This window comes from Stegodyphus dumicola, chromosome 2, assembly GCF_044657685.1.
Source record: "Stegodyphus dumicola isolate Sdum_Otavi_A_Nest chromosome 2, ASM4465768v1".
In the NCBI taxonomy this organism is placed as follows: domain Eukaryota; kingdom Metazoa; phylum Arthropoda; class Arachnida; order Araneae; family Eresidae; genus Stegodyphus; species Stegodyphus dumicola.
Window position 1 is genome coordinate 252,863,923 of NC_140769.1, and position 20,116 is coordinate 252,884,038.

Here is a 20,116-nt window from a genome sequence, read left to right on the forward strand (position 1 = left end):
CCAATGGGCTGTCACATCAATTAAAAATGCTAAGTCATACTTGAAAGATCCTAGTTTGCTTGCCATTTTCTTCAAGTAATGGTATTATTTCATCAATCAAATCAGAAAACCTTTTCAAAGCCTCTCCACGGCTCAACCATCGTACTTCAGAGCTACATATGAGATCACTATGTGGTGTATCTATGTGTTCTAGGATTTCCTTAAATTGCCTCTGGTACCATATGAGCGAATAAAATTAAAATTGATTGTATCGCTCACTATTTTTATTAGGCGATCAAATCCTAGTTCTTTCGCTCATAGCTGTTCTTGGTGTATGATACAATGATACCCAAGCAAATCTTTTCATCTGTTATCCAAATGGGTTTCTCAGTAGACTCACCATGCCATTCTGAATTCCAATCATGGCTGGAGCTCCATCAGTAGTGATACTAACAAGTTTGTTAATATCAAAATTATGTGCAGAATGCAAATTTAAAACTGAGGATAAAATATTAGTTCTAGTTGTTTGCCCCTTCATTGAAATCATTCCAACAAGTTTTTCAGTTACTTCAAAATTTTCAGAAATTCCTCTCACAAACAAAAGAAGCTGAGCTGTTGAAGTAATATCCGTTGACTCATCAGCTGCTAGAGAAAAGTATTTAAATTTAGCGACAGCATTCTGTAATTGTTCGGTAACATCATCAGATAAATTTTCAATTCTTCTTTGAATTGTCATTCTGCTGAGACTCACATTTTCAAATTTCTGCATAGCATCAGGGCATACTTTCTCAGAAGCAAACAATATACATCCCTTTGCAAAATCACCATCGGTAAACAAGCAGCCACTTTTAGCAATTAAGGCTGCAATTCCCAAACTAACTTAAACACAGTTATCTAACTGTGAAGATGCTTTTGTAAATACATTCCTTTGAGCAATGAGAGAACGACGAAGAGATTCGATTTCGATCCTCTCCCTCCAGCTTTGAAAATGTTGAGTGTTTCGTGTTGTACTATCGCTTAATGTTATACTCCTTGCAAACACTAATCATAAAATTACATATCAAGCATGTAGTTCTATTGTTTTGCTCAACAAAAATGTATTTCGAAGTCCAGGCCTCTGAAAATTTCCTGTCATCATCCACTAATTTTCTTTTTGTTTTGCATCCATTCATCATGGCAACAATCAAAACCATGTGGAACAAAAATTGCAAAAATTCTACATTGGTTCTACTGTCAAAATAATATTTAAACAAAAAAAAAGTGAAATATTCAAAACATGAAACTTCTTAATGATCTCAAAAAGAAACATAAACATACACGTGATAAAACATTGTATAGTCACGAAGCCAAATGTGCAAAGATTCAAAGCAAATGAATGCACAACTTTGGATCCGAGCAAATATTTTTCTCTTCCACTTTACTAACACATGCGTGTAAACATACTCGTGCTACATCATACAACAGACTCTTTCTCAATCTACTGCAGGTGTTGGTCTTACAGGCTAGGAGCAATTTTCGTGTTCAGGCAGCGGATATGTGCTTTGGTTGACACTGTGACACTGGGAACTTGGCTCAGTGACAAATCTCACTTCGAGGGAACAGAGTAAAATAATGAAGGAAAGAGTGATTTTTTTTTTTTTTTTTTTTTTTTTTTTGCTTACAACTTTTTCTAGAGACAACAGGTATGTCAAATCGCAACAAAAGTTTGAAAAGCTCTCGCCAGGCCACAAGTTGACTGCTCGTGGCCGACAGCTGTGCATCCCTACATTAAATGATCGGCAGGCACCATGGTGCCCATGGGTATGGGGTTGGGAACCCTTGCCCTAGACCAGTGGTTGGCAAACTTATTAGCCAAAGAGCCAAATATGAACATTACAACAATTTAAAAAAAATTGGGAGCCAAATCTGCTTGTTTAGTAAACTTTTATTACACCAAATAAAACTAAATTTAATACTTAATAAATATTTATTAATGAGAACAATGTGCTTGCATCTCCTTGGAAAGTTTGAGTAAGTCAGGTTTATATGTTGTTGTTTTTAATTTTAGACATGATTCCAAATTCTCATCAATAAGACTACTTCTCAGTTTACTATTGATAATGTTCATGCTTCAAAAAGATTGCTCGCATATATATGTATAACCGAAAAGGGAAAGAACAGCAAACGTGAGCCTTTTCAGCTGATCGTAAGAGTCAGGAATACTATTCCAAGCATTGAAAATGATCATGCCTTCCTTCTCCAGGTCATTCAAAGCAGACCACTTGTGTTGTGAACTAAGATCACATTTTTTCTTCACATATTTGCAATTCAACACAAGGACGTTCGAATTTAGAGTGCCATATCTCCTTGTTTTATCCAGCAATTGTATTTCAAAGCTATCAATTCCAATTTCAAAAGGAGAAAATTTCAACTCTGTTATTGTAGCATTAAGAGGATTTTTGACAAACGTTAAAGTTGCTCTGCTATTTTTAAATTCTTGAAACCTGCTGAGAAATGCTTCCCTTATATTTAAAATTGTTTTAAAATGGTGTTTATAAATAGAGGAATTATTTTCTTGGCGATGCTTCAACAGGCTCAGAAAGTGAAACAATGTTTCCCTTTCAAAATCTTGTGCAAAAATGGATAATTTGTTTTCAAATGTTATTACTTCTTCTAACATCGAAAAAATTAAGTTTCCTTTCCCTTGTAGTTTACGATTAAGCTGATTTAGATGAGACGTAACGTCTACCATAAAATAAAAGTTTTGGATCCACTGATCGTCTGTTAGTTCTGGATAGTGAGCGCCCTTTTCAAGGAGAAATGCTTTAATTTCTAAAAAAGGAACGCGAAGCATTTTAAAACATTCTCTCTTGATAACCAACATATCTTGTTATGAAGCAGAAGATCAGCATACTCACTCTCTATTTCAAATAAAAATTCTTTGAATTGGTGATGATTAAGAGCTTTAGCTAAAATGGAGTTGATAATGGTAATCACTAATTCCACAACTTTACAAATTCCTTCTGGAAATGTTTGCACACAAAGCACTTCTTGGTGAATGATACAATGGTAAACAAGTATCTTGTGATTAATTTTTTCTTTCAAAATAGCAACAACCCTTTTTCTTATGCCGGTCATACTTTTGGTCCCATCTGCTGAAATCGACACAATTTTATCGAGGGGAATATGATAATTATTTATACACTAAATTACAGCATTGGCGATCTGTAAAGCGCATCTTGAAATCACTGAACTAAGAAACATCAGGATTGAAATTTTATCACCTAATTCTACAAGTGTTACCCAACCTATTGACCTAGGGGTCATCAGAAGTTTTAATCAAAATTTCATAAGCACTTGATTTTGAGGCTTCTTGACAGAAGAAGAAAAAATGCTAATGTAAACGTACTCTAAGCAATGCGTTTAATGAACAATCAATGGGAAAACATTAAATCAACATGCATTACAAATTGCTTCTATAACACATTTCTCAAGAGGAGCGAATCACTGAGGTGGCTACAGCCGAAAACGTCGTGAAAGAAAAGGAAGCAAAGAGAAAACGTGATACAAAATATTGTCGTCGAAAATAAAGGCCGCTCAGTAACTTCTTAGTTTAAAAACATCATAGTCGAAAATATCGCATAAGTTGTATAAATGCATATTTGCATAATGATTTGCAAGAGCAAGAAAGAGAAATATGTTGATTTTTGTAATTCATAATTCTGAATTAACTAATGCATTTTTGCTGAAAAAGTGAGAAGGAAACCTAAGCATTAAAAAATTAAATTGAGTAGAAAATTAATGCAACTTAATAGAAGTTTTAAACTTGCATAGTTTACTTATAAAGGTCTATATGTTGCATTAATTTTCTATGAGTAGCATAAATTTTCTACTACAGGGGTGTTTGTGCTCCGGGGATTTTGAACTTTGATACCCGGAAATTCCAGGGATCATCGTTCAAAAGGAAGTAGGAATAATAATGAATTATTTATTTTGATCTGGGTAATTTTGTTTGATTTGAAAGCAGAAAACGCAAGGTCAGTGTGTGTGGTGAAAACTTTTCCTTTCTTTCTCCAAAGGCAGTGATAATGCGTGAAAAGGGGGAAAAAACTTCTTTTTTGTTCTTTCCTTATTGCGAGTTATGACTCATTTCCTTGGTTCTCGGACATTCTCTTCTGGATTCTTTTCGGCAAGTAGGCGCGGCAGAAAAAAAAAAAGGGAGAGACTTCGTTCGACCAGATGTGCGATCACGTGACTCTGGGTTCAAAGGTCTTATCTCTCCTGGCGTGGCGCCAATAAGTAGAGAAGGGGGATTTTTTGCCGTATTAGCTATTTGTCATTGATCGCTTCTCAACTTTTTTTTCTCCGCTGTGTAAAATTTTCGTTTCATTTATTGATGCACGTGTAAATTTTTCGTTTCGTTTATTGAAATATTTTTTTTATTTATGTACGCAAGAGAATTTCACTATGAAATTTCTCGATATAAATAGTGATATTATACAATTAGAAGGTGTCCGGAATGCATTTAGGTGGAATTGGATTGAACGGAGAGATGGTAATGGGGATACCATCGGCACATGTGCAAGAAAATAAATGTTGCTGGACAAGCATATTGTGTTTTTTGTAACTCACTGCTGAAGTATGGTGGGGAAGGATTCAAGGCTTTCACAAATCATTCTAAAACTGTGACGCACATAAAATATTCAAAGTGCATTAGACATTCAATGACTTTAAGTAATTATGCTAATTCAAAAAATACTGATGACTTACTGGAGACTGATGCTCGGCCATTGGATATAGTGACAAGAAAAGCACACCAAGAGGTATTAATAACTTCGTTTATCACCGAGAATTCTCATTCTTTCAATGTAGCTCCCAATTTAATTGAACTCTGCAAACAGTTGAGCCGCGATCAGACGGCACTAAACTCGTTGGAAATGTCCAGGACTACTGCATGTTATAAGATGAAATATGGGCTCGCAAAAACTATTAAGGAAAATATCATTAAAACTTTAAAGGAGACTCAATTTTCTCTAAATTTGGATGAAAGTACTAGCAATGCTCAAGAAAGTATACTGGCAATATTGGTGCAGTTTTATGACAACAATAAAAATGAAGTTGTAGTTCATCATTTTGCATCTCTAAAGATGGAATCTTGCAATTCAGAAGCTGTTTTTAAAGCAGTTGTTAATACTATTGAAGATAATAATATTCCATGGGCAAACTTAATTAGTGTATTAATGAACTCATGTAACACCGTGCGTGGAAAAAAAAAAGGTGTTGAAACCAGACTAAACAAAGCACCCCACTTATTAGATATTGATGGTGACACATGTCACACAGCTAATAACTGTGCAAAAAAATTTGCTTCATGTTTTGATAGATACTTAGAAGATTTGTTTGATGACATCTATTTTGATATGAAAAGCTGCAGTAAAAGAGAAAATTTTTTCAAAATCTGTGAATCCCTTGCCATTAAAAAACTTAAGCCCTTGAAGAGACCAGACCATAGGTGGGTTTACATTTTATGTGTTTTAGAAAAAGAATCAAAGATCTGTGGGATGCTCTTATTGCATTTTATTTTCACTACTTGGATAAAACTGATAAAGGGAATTATTTTTCCAATGTTGAAACTGTATACAATAAAAGAAATATTTCTGCAGCTCAGAAAAAAATTGTTGAAGGGGTGTATTCCTACAAACATAAAATTCACAAAATAACTATCATTTAATTAAAATATCACTAAACCATGTACACGTCGACTTATTTTTACTTAAAAAAAAAATCCCAGAATTGCACAAAAATGGCATTGCGCACACTCTTCACCATATCCATGTACACTCCTTTTTTCTCATAAATTAGAAAAATTTCACGAAAATACATGACAATTTTCTGAATCTTTAAACCTGGTAAAAAGAACATATATGAAATTACCTAATAACGAAAAAGTATATACCTTTTCCAAATATGAACATTTCTAACTAACTTACCTAATCTTCTTCAGAATCTTGATTACGTGTCCGATAAACTTTTCTTATTTCTGTTTAAGGATCTTTAAAATCATACTTATAGTTCACAGCAAGGTACCAGGTAAAATAAATAACTTAATAAAACATCTTTACTTCTATCTCGCACAACCTTAAAGAAACACTTATTTCTACCCCTTTCAATCCCACTAAATACCCATTACGAATTCACTTTAGTTAAGGCCATGGGATCCAAAAATTAACGAACGCTGTTTCACACAACAAAGCCAAATACAAAATTTCCAGAGTTTTTCCCGATTAAAGAAGCATAATTCGTCCATTAATATCACATGATCTCTCATTTCCCTCACACAAAATAATGCGTAATCGGAACTGAGTACTGCTCACATTATTACCAAAGTCCCAGGTAGTAACCTTTATCGCCTCCAAACTACCAGTTACCATAATCTAAAGATCAGCCAAAAAGAAAGCCTGCATCCTTTTCTTCAAAACAACACACACACACACACACACACAAAAAAAAAAAAAAAAAAAAAAAACTGGCTTATCAAGAATAAGTTTACATTAAACCAAAATGAACTTCCTGTTACATCATGCTTATCCATTATGGCAAAGAATATGAATGGGAGAAGGCAAGCTCTGTAGACACAATACAAACCAGGGTGGCTCACCTCGGGTTTCTTTCATATTGAAGCCACTATGTGGCGAAGCAAATGCACAGGATGCTGGCGAAATTTATTCAACTTGAAATGCCGTTGAAGCACAAAGGATAAATCTGTTATTTGAGTAGTTTTTACTGTTATTTATACTTGAAATTTTTATTCTGCAGTGTGCTTTGCATATTTGTTTGGTTTTACACAAAATTTTTTTATTTTACAATGAATCATTTTCATACTTAAATATAAGTGGTTAGTACTATATTAGTATGTTCAATGTTAAATTATGCTTTAGTTTTAAATGTTTGTCATAATACATTTTCATAAATAAATTCATAGCATTTATCACTGCTAAAAAATAAAATACACTGTAGAGAGAAACGAGAAGTGAAAGCACCTAGTAGGCCTTCACAGTGCTTCCCAAATATTGACTGCTTGGCTTTAGATGAATGGAGAAAGAGGTGATTCTTACTTCTCAGCTGGCAGGTAGTCAGGAATGTGATCAAACCAAGACAGATAGAATTACAGCAAGCTGTTACTAATAAGAAATATGAATTAGGATAATTTAATGTTCCCTCATTGTGCAAAAAAATATAATTTTTATTGGGGGTAGTGTTTGCAACTGTTTCAGAATAAGATTTGTTTTAAGATAGTAAATTTGGAACTGCCTTTGTAAAGATGTTATTTTATTCTTGCCAGTTTTTATAATTGTCCATTTTGTAGCTAGCTTTATTATTATGTTGAAAATTGATAGTTAGGTTCTTAAAAGTAAGTATTCTTACTGAGAACTTCATACTAAGATACTCTCAAATGTTTCTGATTTCTTTAATAGGCGGGGTTAGTTTTAAAATAAAAATTGTCCAATGGGAGTTTCCATTTAATCATTACTACCTGCGATTTTTTTATTACCATGCCATGAAATGGATTTTTAACAAAATTAAGACTGGCAACTTAAAAATATTTCTAACATTAACGTATTTATATAAAGAATTTACATTTTCAAACCACTCAATATAGCATCTCAGGTGCTGCTGGCAATTATGGATTGCAATCACAGATGAAACTTTAAGGGCTGTCTTTCCGCCTTGCACATTTTTGACTCAATTTTTCTCCATGCCTTATTACTTTTCCTAATTCTTTGATTATGGCAAAAATAACCAGGCTTATACAGTACCAAGTACTTTGAAAGTAGTTGACTATATGAATAATTTTGTTTTAACCTCTTCATTCCCAGTGTATGATACTTGATATAATGAAATGGACAGTGTATTTCAAATTTTGAAATGTGCATATATTATGTTCAAATGCTGTGGAAACAAAAGCACTTGTATTAAAATCATCATGTTTACTTCATTTTCTAATACTGAAAGTATTTAAACTTGGGAACATAATCATTATTACTAATACTGCACTTTAACTGACTCTGAAACTTATTAATTTTAAATATTGATTTTCTGTCGATATTATAAGAAATTGTATTTAAATAACACATACAAGAACCTGAGTATTTAGATAAATGTTGATTTTATAGGAATTACTTTCACATGTTAGGCTTAAATGTGCTCAGGCACATTGATGTTCAGCACGGGCACAAGGGACGATCTGTTTGCCCGACGTCAGGATCGAATAGCTGAAAAGTGTCCATTCGTTTATACTAATTTTGTATATTTTACTTGTAACTTCTTGAAACAATAAAAAATTAATAAAACCGAACAACTCTATAACGAATGTTTGGTTAAAGACTTTCCCTTAAAAAACACAAAAGCCTTCTGAATATTTTATTATCAAGGAACTAAAAACTTTACATAAACAAATTGTATCACTTGAGGTAATGAATAAATCAATTCTTTAGATTTTTTTATAACACAATGCCAAATGAATTACATCTTTTTCATGATAGTTTGTATAATGAAATTACAAATGAAATGACTAAGGAGTTGAATGAAAAAGCTGAATACAGTGCTCAAATGGAAAATGGTTTATTACGGATAAAAAGTATACAACTACACAAATATTGTATGCAACAAAACTGTTTATTTGTTGTGACTGAACAAGAATGATTGGTGAAAGGAATTCTGATTAATCTCCAGATGATGCACGTCCATTTCTGAAAGAAAAAAAAATATTCAGTAGAATTATCTAAAAATCCATTTTAGATATGTAAAAGATTTGCAGCTTTAAATCAAGGAAATTTCCTTCATACATTGCAAAGAAGAGAAATAAAACACAGAACTTGTATTTATATCATGTTTGCAAGAATTTAAGTTTAAACAGAATTATTGTACCTTCACAGTAAAACAATTTATGAATATTTCATTTATTTCACATACTTAATTTCAATTTATACTGTAACACAAATGTAGCAGAGAATGAATATTTTACACCAAGATGTCATAAAATTCATATCTGGAACAAATATGGGCTCATTATCTAAATACCACTTGTTCCTTTTGTAAGATGTATAAACTCTCATACACAACATCAACCTCTCCTCATTCCACAGACTAATAGTCTTAAGTAAGGAGATGCTTATTTGATAATGGGGTTCCATCTAAACACAAGGCTAGAAGAAACTTTTCTGAAAACAAGCTTGTCAACACCTGTCACTGAAGAGTTTCTAGACAAAATGTTATGTGTTTCATTGAAAGCTATATCCTCCTAGCTAAATGGGCCTTTTTGAAAGCTGACATAAAAATGGTTCATATGAAGTGCTGTCTCTCATATAACTTCTCCAAAGAACTGATTTTTACAGAAGTCAACCAAATATTCCGAAAATAAAAAAGTTTCTTTTGACACACCGTTGATTGTATTTGTGATACCATTTTAGTCTTCTAGATGCTTTATGTTATGAATCAGATCTGTACAAAAATCTATATTTTCTCAAACTCAGCTTAAAGCAGTATGCCTTATTTCTGTTAAAATGTCTAAAAAATCTATTTGTGGTCAGAGACAATTTTGGATTATCTATGTTTTCAATGAATATCCAAATCACTTAACAAGAGGGAAAAAAACACGAAAACTTTAAGATTTTATATTATGCCCAAAGGGGGCTTTTCCCTCCCATTTAAACACACACACATTTCGCATTTGTGCTAAAAATTTCAAAAACAGCATATCTTTAGAATTTCCGATATAACTTGGAGATAAGAAAACAACACACACAAATTTATAGTAAGAGATACTTACTCACCGGCTTCTGGAACCTGATCGACTTCTTGAGGCAGCAGCATGACCTCTCACGGGGCTGCGGCTTGCTGATCGGCTACGAGAACGACTTCTGGATCTGCGTCGTGGAGAACGTGAGCGGGATCTGAAACAAAATATGTAAGCAATGAGACTTTTTTGAAAATACTTCTATGATCCATAAACTTACCTCAGCTTCAAGAGAAGTATATAAAATATTTAAGCATCCCACATCTTTCCTGTTTGCATAAGAAATTAACATACAAGATATATTATTGTATGTTACTGCCAAATGAACCAGCTCAGAGACTTCAGAGTGATAACATTAATTGGCCAAAACAGTTTTATAAATACATAAAAAGTGCTGAACATTTAAATTAAGTACTTTCTATTCCAGAGTATTTAACTTAAGTTTTAATAAGTTATATTTTAATATGCTTGGCACATTATTTAATTATAATATCAACTTCAGAATTTACCCAAATTATCCCAGTTTCCTCGAGAATTCAAAGCAGTAATCCTAGTGTAAAAATTCATCGAATTATTTTCATGTTAAGATTTAGATGTCTTTAAAAAACTTTAAATACTTAAGAAAGGCAAATCTTTTAAAAAATTTATAAATTATTTTTACTTAATTCAGAATAATGATAAATTCTGTCAAATACTTTAAAAATTCTGCAGGTTTATTTGTTACTGATAAATGCATAATATCAGAATGCTTTAAGATAGTTAACAAAGCATATTTTGTATGAAATCTGAAACAATTCTTTGAAGTTCTAATTTATATAACAATTGTCTTTAAAATCCTTACGATAATTTCCCACTAACATGAAACCTTTCTTAGTTGAATCACTCAGAAGCGTTTAAAACACATATAAAGAAAGGAAAAGACAAACCTCTTCTCATTATATTGTACAACTTAGAGTTGATAACAATAAGTAGCAAGCACATTGCTGATTTTTTTGACGATGTAGTGCAGAGATGGCCGAAATGCGTTAGATGCAGAACGCTTTAAGAGTCGATTTGTAGATGAAAGACAAGAAGCAGTGTGCTGCCGTCCTGAGCAGTGACGAGTTGAGGATGCAACATTAAGATGTTTTATATGCTGAGATGTAGTAAATGGTGAGCTGGTAACTCATTGCTGAATGCTGATCACAACAATGCAGCTTGAGCGATAAAGTTGATTTATACACATGTGAGGCTGCTTTAGCCTATAAAAGTTAAATAATTTTAATGTCATATACCAACAAACATATTTGTTTGGAGCTTATTGTAAACATAAATAGGTTAATCCATATTTATTTATGTGTTAATGTTTAAAACCTTTTTAAAAATAATGTGACAGCACTCAAAAATGTCTCCTGACTTCAAATGAAATATTTAACATTCTAGATGAAATCTAATTTTAATAAATTCATATTAAATTTCATATGGATATTAAAATAATTTCAAAATTACTATAACTAAATATATTCAAGAAATACATAACCATTAAACTGGCAAACGTAATCAATCACCTTGATCGACGTCTTTGTCCTTTGCAATCTCGGGCATAATGACCGCGTTCACCACACTCGTAGCAGCGTTCATCTGGATTATAGCGCGGAGGTGGGCGATATGATGATCTTGACTTGCCACTTGATAGTTCAACTCGAACACGCCGTCCACATAGTATTCTGTAAAAAAATATGCATTAAAACAATACTGCTGTAGCTAATATTTGGTAATGAGAGAAATCATTCTTATCAGTATTTCAAAATAAATTTCTCATTACATCAATGAATATCAATAAAAAAAACTTTTCTTCATTTATTTGATATGCATGTGTTAATAAAATTATTAATGATACCTGTCAATATACATATTAATATAAATTATTCAAATATATCTCTGTTTTGAAAAAAGTAGTTAGAATTCTATTGAATTGAATTTATTTAGTAGCATATTTAAAAGGAATAGTTAAAAATGGAAAATGCAACTAACAAACTAAGCAATTGTCGTCACTGACAAGAATGTAGTTGACTCTTCAAGGGAAGTCAACTTTTCCCGATCAATTAACAATCTCTACATATAATAAAAGAAAGAATCTGTCTGTGTGTCACTTTCGCTAGCGCTGCTCGTAAGCCAATAGACTGACGGCTACGAAATTTGGTACATACAGGGGTTGGTCAAAAATATGGAAACACCTTTAAAAAAACATGTTTCTTTGCTTAATATGGTGTAGGAAACCCGTTGGTATCCAAAACAGCTTGCAGTCTTCTCGGAATGGATAAATACAGTTCCTGTATGTTTGCCAAGGGAATATTATACCATTCTTCCTGCAAAACGGTGGCAAGTTCAGATAACGATGTTGGCGGTGGATAACGAGAACGCACTTTCCATTCCAATGTAGACCACAAAGGTTCGATAATATTCAGGTCTGGTGACTGTGGTGGCCAGGGGAGATGGGGCAACTCATCCTCGTGCTCAGAAAACCAGCCCTGGACAATGTGAGCTGTGTGAATAGGGGCTTTGTCGTCTTGGAAGACACCATCACTATTGGGGAACAAAGTTTGTACCATGGGATGAACTTGATCGGCCAAAATGTTCACATAAGTCTTGGCAGTCATGTGCCCTGACACAGTTATCATGGGGCTAGTATAGAACCACGATATGGCTGCCCAAACCATAATAGAACCCCCGCCATGTTTCACTCTTGGCAACAAGCAGTCTGTATTATAGACTTGAGATGGCGTTCTCCAGACGTAAACTCGGCCAGAAGTGGGAAACAATGTGAAAGAAGACTCGTCAGACCATATTACTCGCTTCCACTGCTCTATAGTCCAGGCTTTATGACTTAAACACCACCTTTTCCTGTTACGGGAATTAGCATCACTGATGAGTGGCTTCTCAATTGCAGCATGGCCAGCAATTCCCTGTTTATGAAGCTCCCTTCTAATTGTTTTGGTACTCACAGGGTTCGGTAACACAACATTCATTTCAGCAGTAACTTTTGCAGCTGTTGGTCTTCTTATTTTTCGTCACAATTGCCCTTAATGATCGTCTGTCACGATCACTCAGGACACACTTTCGTCCACGCTGTGATTTAGCAGATGTTTTTCCGCTTTTCAAATATGCGGAATAAATCTTCGATACAGTACCTCTTGAAACACTAAACACCTCGGCTACCTAGCTTACGGAAGCAACTACCATATGTGCTCCAACAATTTGCCCACGTTCGAAGTCTGTTAACTGACATAATGCAATGACAACGTCACATAAGAGTACTCCGACAACAACTGAACTGTTGAGCACATTTACGAAGTTGTATAGGTGGCGTCAGTAGTCAAAAATGCCAGCGCCACCTACATATTTCATTAAAATTAATCTTTCTTTTCAAACATGCATTTCACAAGGTGTTTCCATATTTTTGTCCATCCACTGTAGGTGCATCTAGAATAGAGCCAGTGCACCTCAAAGCGATTTTTTTTAATTTTATGTTTTGTGACAAAATCGCGTCATTTTGAGACATAATGGGCTACAGGAAAGCAAGATTTTACTCTACACACTCCATTTTCACATCGTCATGAAACGTAGGCACTCAGCTATTTTACGAACTTAAAACTAAATTTTGTGTTTCAATAAATTGATTGAATACGAATTTATTTAACAAAGTGAGCGTAACACCTTTTCAACGGGATTTTTTCTAAAAAAGTTTATTTTTCTTTGATTTTTGGACACGTTAAACTTTCATCCTCGCGGCTGCTTTTACAAAAAGAATTTTAAATGAAGCTTCCGAGTACACTTTTCACATATTTAAAAATGTGATTTTGGCAACAATTATCCTTTCTTATTGTTGTTGATAGATTTTTGATGAAATCGCATCATTTTGAATAGTTTCATTCTTTTAGTTTGGCAACAATTTTTCATCTTATTTCTTATGTCACTGTTTTTAAGAGATTGGCATATTTCATTGTCATTTTTTTATATATACAATACATTTTTATTGATTTTTTTTTATAAAGTTGTTGTACAGAGTAAAATTCTGCGCGGAATTTTTTGTTTTTTTGAGTTTCGTTCATATTACTTTTTGCTTATTTCACTGTTTGTACGAAATTGAAAAGTTCTGCATGATTTTTTTCCTTCAGCGGAAAGTTGGTTAATTTTTTTTTATTAGGATAATTAATATCTGTATTAAGGGATATAGCTTATTTCATTGTCTTTTTTTCTATTGAAAACATAAGATAAAATATCACTAATTATACTTTGCTTTTCATAATTGTTTGTTTTTTTGTATTCTTTTACGCTATTTATTGCTCATTTCAATGTTTTTAAAATATTTAAAAGTTCTGAGTGTTTTTTTTAGGAAACAAAGTTCTTAACCTCCTTTATACCATTTTTCTTAAGATTTTGCAAAGGGAAGTTGGTTAATTTATTTATTAGAATAATTAATATTTGTATTAAGGGATATTGCTTATTTCACTGTAATTTTGCTATACGGAATAACTTTTTTATGAAGTTGTTTTGCAGAGTAAAATTCTACTCAGTTTTGAAATTTAACGTTTGGTGTTCTGTTCAGCTATTTTTCCAGTACATTTAAAAGCCAGACAAAGGCTGGCAGCAAAGCTGCTAGTAATTAACAAATGCAAAAGTGTTTCGCATTTTTCTCAAGAAAGAATCAAGACTAAAAAAGCTGTGCAATGAGACCAAGTTATTCAAATAGCTAATTAAAAATCAGTAAGAAATTGGCACAATCTTCAATTCGATATATATAACTGTCATATATTTCGATATTATAAAAGTGAGTTTTATTTTCTTACTTAAGAAAATTGCTCCCTTGCACTTTCACCTTTGGTCACATAAAAGGAATGCAAACTTTGTTAAAAAAATTAAACAAGGAAGAACAAGTGTACAAAATATTCTCATAAGATTAAAATGAAACATTAAGAATATATGAAAAAAGAAAATTTACATAATATACATTAAAGGAAAGAAAATGAATTTAATTAACTTGCGTGTTTGTTAGCAGTGAAACAGATTCAATGTCCATTACTGTTTTCTTACTCAAAATGTGATTTGGAATTCAAACCTCGATGGAAATTGTAGGGAAAAGAGAGAGCATAGGCAGATTCTATTTATAAAATGTGGTACAAAGGAGTGGTGTGTATTTGAAAGCTGGTGAATAGAAGTCTTCTGGTAAAATTTGCTTTAAAACTAACCTCCCCCCAAAAAAACAATTTTTGTGGCTTATTGTCTTTTTTGAAATAGAATAAAAGAAAAGAAATTTTCACTACTCAGGAGCTCACTACTAATCAGACCTAGAAATTTGAAACAGGCCCATACTGTTAACTGCAAGAAAGAATTGGCAGAAAAAGCGATTTTTATATTATATACAATAACTACAGTAATTATAATATTTACAAATTCTTTAACCCTATCCAACATATTCTGCCTTTTCAGGGTTTAGGAATAGCAGGTGTTAAATACTCAATCTAATCATTTGGGCGATAGGGATATGACAATTTAGTCCGAAACCTTTAAAAGGTGAAATATGTTGATGACTAACAGTTAAAGGATTTCTAAATATTGTATTACTGTAGTTATTGTACATAAAAATTTTCTGGCATTTCTTTCTTAGTGTTACTAACAATATGGGTATATTTCAAACTTCTAAGTTTGCTGAGTAGCTCTTGAGTAGTAAAGGTTTCTTTTAGCTTTAAATCCTTTTCAAAAAAGACAATTAGCCAGAACTTAATTTCTTTTGTTTGGTTAATTTTAAAGCAAATTTAAAGTCTTCCACTAACCAGCTTTCAGATGTAACACATGGTACTTCTTTTCCCCACATTCTATAAATAGCATTCCCGCTTATACTCTCCGTTCTCCATCGCAGTTCGAATTCCAAATTCCATTCTGAGTAACAAGACAGCAATGGACATTGAATATGTTTCACAGCTGGCTAACATGAAAGTTAATTAAATCCATTTCCTGGCCTTTAATGTAGTACATTATGTAAATTTTCTTTTTTCATACATTCTTAATGTTTTATTCTAATTTTATGAGAATATTTTTCTACACTTGTTCTTGTTTAAATGTTTTAACAAAGTTTGCATTTTTCTAATGTGATCAAGGGCAGAAGTGTAGGGGAGCAATTCTCTCAAGAAAATAAAACTCGCTGTTTTAAAGATTTATATATATTCGGATTTGAAGATTGCGTTTCAAGTTTGACAGAACCAGCAATTTCTTATTGATTTTTAAGTAGCAATTTGAAACACCTTTGCATCTTATTGTCAATTGTTCAGAAATTAGTTTGTTCCCCTCGAAAATGATAATTACTTAATTTGTTAGTTGCATTTTCGAGTTTAACTATTCCACTTTAATAATTTCTTTTAAATATGCTAATCAGCAAATTTAATTCAATAGAATTCTCTTACTTGAGAAAAAGATGAAACAGATTGCTTTTATTTATTATTGTTCATTGATTGGAAGTTAGTTTGTTGCTTTTGAAAAGTCAACCAATTTCTGGTTGATGACGATAATTACTCAGTTTGCTAGTTGTATTCAGTCAGATGCAGAATCTACTATTTATTATTTGAAACTTTTTACGAGCTTAATAAGCGCATCAATTGTCATATCTAAGACGACTTTGCCATTCTGGAGGAGTGTGAATTGCAGAGCACTTTCACACATGCTCAATTATGCAATTTAAATTGAATTCTTATTTTTTAGAGCAAATTTCTGCACATTTTCACATGTGCTCAGTGCGTATTTTAAATTGAGAATTTCTGATTGGTGTAGATGGTAGAGGTGCAGTTACTTCAAATAATCTTTCAAGAATTTGTTACTTTTCATTCATCGACTAAGCCTAGTGGAGTGGATTACCGCTTTTCAGGGAAATTAATTTTTCTTTACATAAATTTTTACAGATACTCACAATGGTTTCCAGCGATCTTAGTATTGTTGAAAATGTGAATGAATGCATGTTGAAGTATGGTGAATATTCTGAAATATTTTTTACAATGTTGCCTGCATTAGGAGAGAAAGTTGTGTTAGAATGGTGTATGAAAGAGGGGTTGATTCGATCATCGTATGCATGTCCGAAAAGTGGGGAAAAGCATGAAATTGAGAAAAAGTCAATAAATGATGGTTTTGTTGGAATCAGTATATTGTGAAAAGGAAAGGCATGATGTATGTAGGAATGTCAGGGAAGAAGCTTGGTTTGGCTTGAGTAATTTGGATATGTTTACAGTTTTGTTAGTGATGCAAAAGTGATTTGGCTGTCAGAAACATGCAATTCAAGACCTGAATGTTTCTAATCACACAGTAGTCAAAATTTGTAGGGAAATATGTATTATGTTGAGGTGACAGATAGTTGCAAGATTGGAGAAGTGGGAAAGATTGTTAAGGTTGATGAAAGTATGGAAGAGCAGGACCATAAAAAGAAGATGGGTGTTTTGAGGAAGTGAAAGAGATACACACACGTTTTTTAAGAATGGTTCTGAATCGAACAAGTGGCTGCCTGCTCGATGTAATTAGTTGAATGGGTATTGCCTGGCACGAAAATCATTTCTGACTGTTGGGCCTTTGTCTTCCAGACGAAGGACTTCGGCATTTATAGGTAAATCCCAGTCTGACATATGCAGGGGTGTTTGTGGGACCCCCAAAAATCCCCTGAAACTTTTACGGACTTACTACCGACATTTTGGAGTTTCGAGAAGAATTACTTTTTTTGCAAAATTAATAACCATAAATTTTTAAACATATAAACTACTACATTTTACGTAAATATTTTAAATTACCTGAATTAATTCTTTAAAAAAAAATTATCTAATTTCTGCTGCTTTTTTTTTTATTTTCTGATGTTTGTGGGCTTGTCTTTCTTTTGTGGTGAACTTCATAATTCATAATTTTCCAAAAGCAAATATTCACTTACCATAATTTTCAAGTTCGCTTCGTACACCCAGAGCCATTTAAAAATCTAAATATGAATCATACTGAAATGACTTCTTTAAAACCAGGTGCTCTTTCTGATCGAACGCTTCACATAGTGACCATCTGAACCTTCTCCCTACTAACCCATCTAAACAGTTCTTACGTTCGACTAGACACATATCCTTCCTACATACATGACACTTATAATGGCTACTAAGTAAACATTCATTTACATACCAGTCAATTAAAGCAATATTATTTTCCCTTTTGCTCCAAATCGCACACAAACTTCAAATTAATCTTACTACATTCGGCCATTCTTCTATCTAAAGAAACCAACACACACCGGAAAAACGCTTACAAATCATCCCATGATTCAAAATTTCTTAGAATTATACACCCGATTACATCACAATAGGGTTTCCATAACATTAAAGTACTCAGGCTACCATAAATGAAACAACTTGGCGATAAATCAAAGAACATCTTCGCCATAATACAAGGGGTACCTTAAAGTCTACTCAACCCCTTCAGCATTGTAATGTCACGCCTTGAGCAGTATTTTCTAGAGGGATTGCAATTCCAGGAGATGACACAATAATTAGCAATTTTGAAAAATATGCAAAGCAGTGGGCGATTCATCACATTCTCCACTTATTACATGACTGGAGCTTTAGTGCAAGTATTAAGAAATTTATTACTTATCATCTTGTTTACTTCAATCTTATACACACACACACATATATATATATATATATATATATATATTGATTTGCTTAAAAATAACTGTAGTACAGTATCTGGTGCTATCTAAACACTTCCTATGCATTGGTCCAAACTATTCATTCTGATGACAGATAGTATTTTACTCTAATCATTATGCATCCTTTTGAACTTTTAGATGAAGCATTCTAGAGCTGCAAAAGCATAGGAAAATAACTAAGTCATCAAGTCAAAACATCTGCAATGCATTTAACACAAAGCTAAAGCAAATGGAACTTTTTTTTTGTTAACAGAAACTCAAAGTTTGTTCTATAAAACAATAGCCAGAGCAAAAATTTATCAAAGTTTGAACATTTTCTATTTAATACTATCAGAACAATAATTTTCCATGTAAGGTGAAAAAAAGGAGAGGGTTGAAGGATATAACAAAGTAAACATTACATAAATGCATTATTTAATCATAAAAAATTTGAAATTTTCAAGAAGCAGGGTCTGTTCTGGGAAAAACATGTTGCTTATATATAAAATTGGCAATAAAACCAAATGATTAAACTTAATAGAATACCGCTTAAAGTAAATAATTACCAATCAATTATCAACGAAATTCGTCAAAATTCTATATAAATTTCTAACACAACACGAAAACTAGTCACAACATGACACATATACGAATTCTCGAAACAAAAACTCACACCAATACTTACTTTCCATCTAAAGCTCTCACTGCGTCTCTAGCATCTCTTGAGTCTTCAAATTCAACAAATGCAAAACCAGGTGGGTTTCTAGCTACCCATACATTTCTTAAAGGACCATAATAACTAAAGGCATCTTCTAATTCATGTCGAGTTCCACTATTTCCAAGTTCACCAACATATACTTTACAATCCAAAGGGCCAGAATTGCGATACCGGGACATCGTTCTTGTCCTTGGTCCTGCTATCAAAAGTTTCAAACTACTAAATTAAGAATTTAAAGAACTAATAATTAATACATCCATGAGTATACACTTACATGATAATTAAAAAGTAAAAATATGAAAAACATTTCAATTTATCGCAAAGATTAAATACAAATGTTTACCTTTCCACGCTGCACAAACTACAATAGAAAATGGCGCAGATATGCAAGAAACTGTAACGGTCGCGGTTTTTTCTTGTAAACGACAGAAATCAAATTTGGAGTTTAGTTGAGCGGCCGCCGGCACAATGCAGTGGCTGTTAATTTTCCCAGTTAGGGGCGAATTCAAGTGCAACGCTTGTCATGGTAATCGCACTTGCAATGCAAAACCGAATTCAAGTGCAACGCTTTTCGGACACGCCTACTGAAAATACGTCACTACCACAGAGGAATTTTGCGGCTACTCCTGACCTGCCGCAAACTCTTAACAGTGACTGTAAACAAGATGGCTGAAGTGATTTTGCTCAGACGTTTAAGAAATCGGAGAAATGCTGATCGAATTCCTTGGCATTTAAGAGACAGTCGTAATGCTTTTGAAATGTCGGAGCGTGAGTTCATCAGTTGATTCAGATTAAATCGGTTTGCTTCAATGAATTGAAACCTTTTCTAAAGGCAACTGCCAATGGATATTCTCTGCAAAAGCAGGTTTGTTTTTACTTCAGATTATGAAAACTGAAATACTTCTGGAAATGTTTCCGAATCAAAGACTATGCTTAAATGACCTATTTGAGAATATTATATATT

The 20,116-nt window shown here is 32.9% G+C and overlaps 1 protein-coding gene across 5 annotated transcripts; it reads right to left on the minus strand.

The window, feature by feature from the left end:
* Nucleotides 1-8,564: 8,564 nt before the first annotated feature.
* On the minus strand, nucleotides 8,565-19,643 carry LOC118189833 (serine/arginine-rich splicing factor 7-like). Of its 5 annotated transcripts, none has more exons than XR_015039839.1 (6): nucleotides 19,496-19,643; nucleotides 19,120-19,351; nucleotides 11,302-11,460; nucleotides 10,681-10,995; nucleotides 9,792-9,911; nucleotides 8,616-8,708 (listed from the first exon to the last, which is right to left on the minus strand). XR_015039839.1 is itself a non-coding variant. In XM_035360507.2 (5 exons), exons 2-5 carry the CDS (start codon nucleotides 19,329-19,331, stop codon nucleotides 8,681-8,683), a joined length of 519 nt encoding a protein of 172 aa, XP_035216398.1. In that variant the 5' UTR covers nucleotides 19,332-19,348; nucleotides 19,496-19,642; the 3' UTR covers nucleotides 8,565-8,680. The 5 variants fall into 5 exon arrangements, 3 of the variants coding, with proteins under 3 accessions (XP_035216398.1, XP_035216399.1, XP_035216397.1); XR_015039840.1 differs by having other exon boundaries at nucleotides 9,788-9,911; XM_035360507.2 differs by lacking the exon at nucleotides 10,681-10,995 and having other exon boundaries at nucleotides 8,565-8,708; nucleotides 19,120-19,348; nucleotides 19,496-19,642.
* Nucleotides 19,644-20,116: the final 473 nt, after the last annotated feature.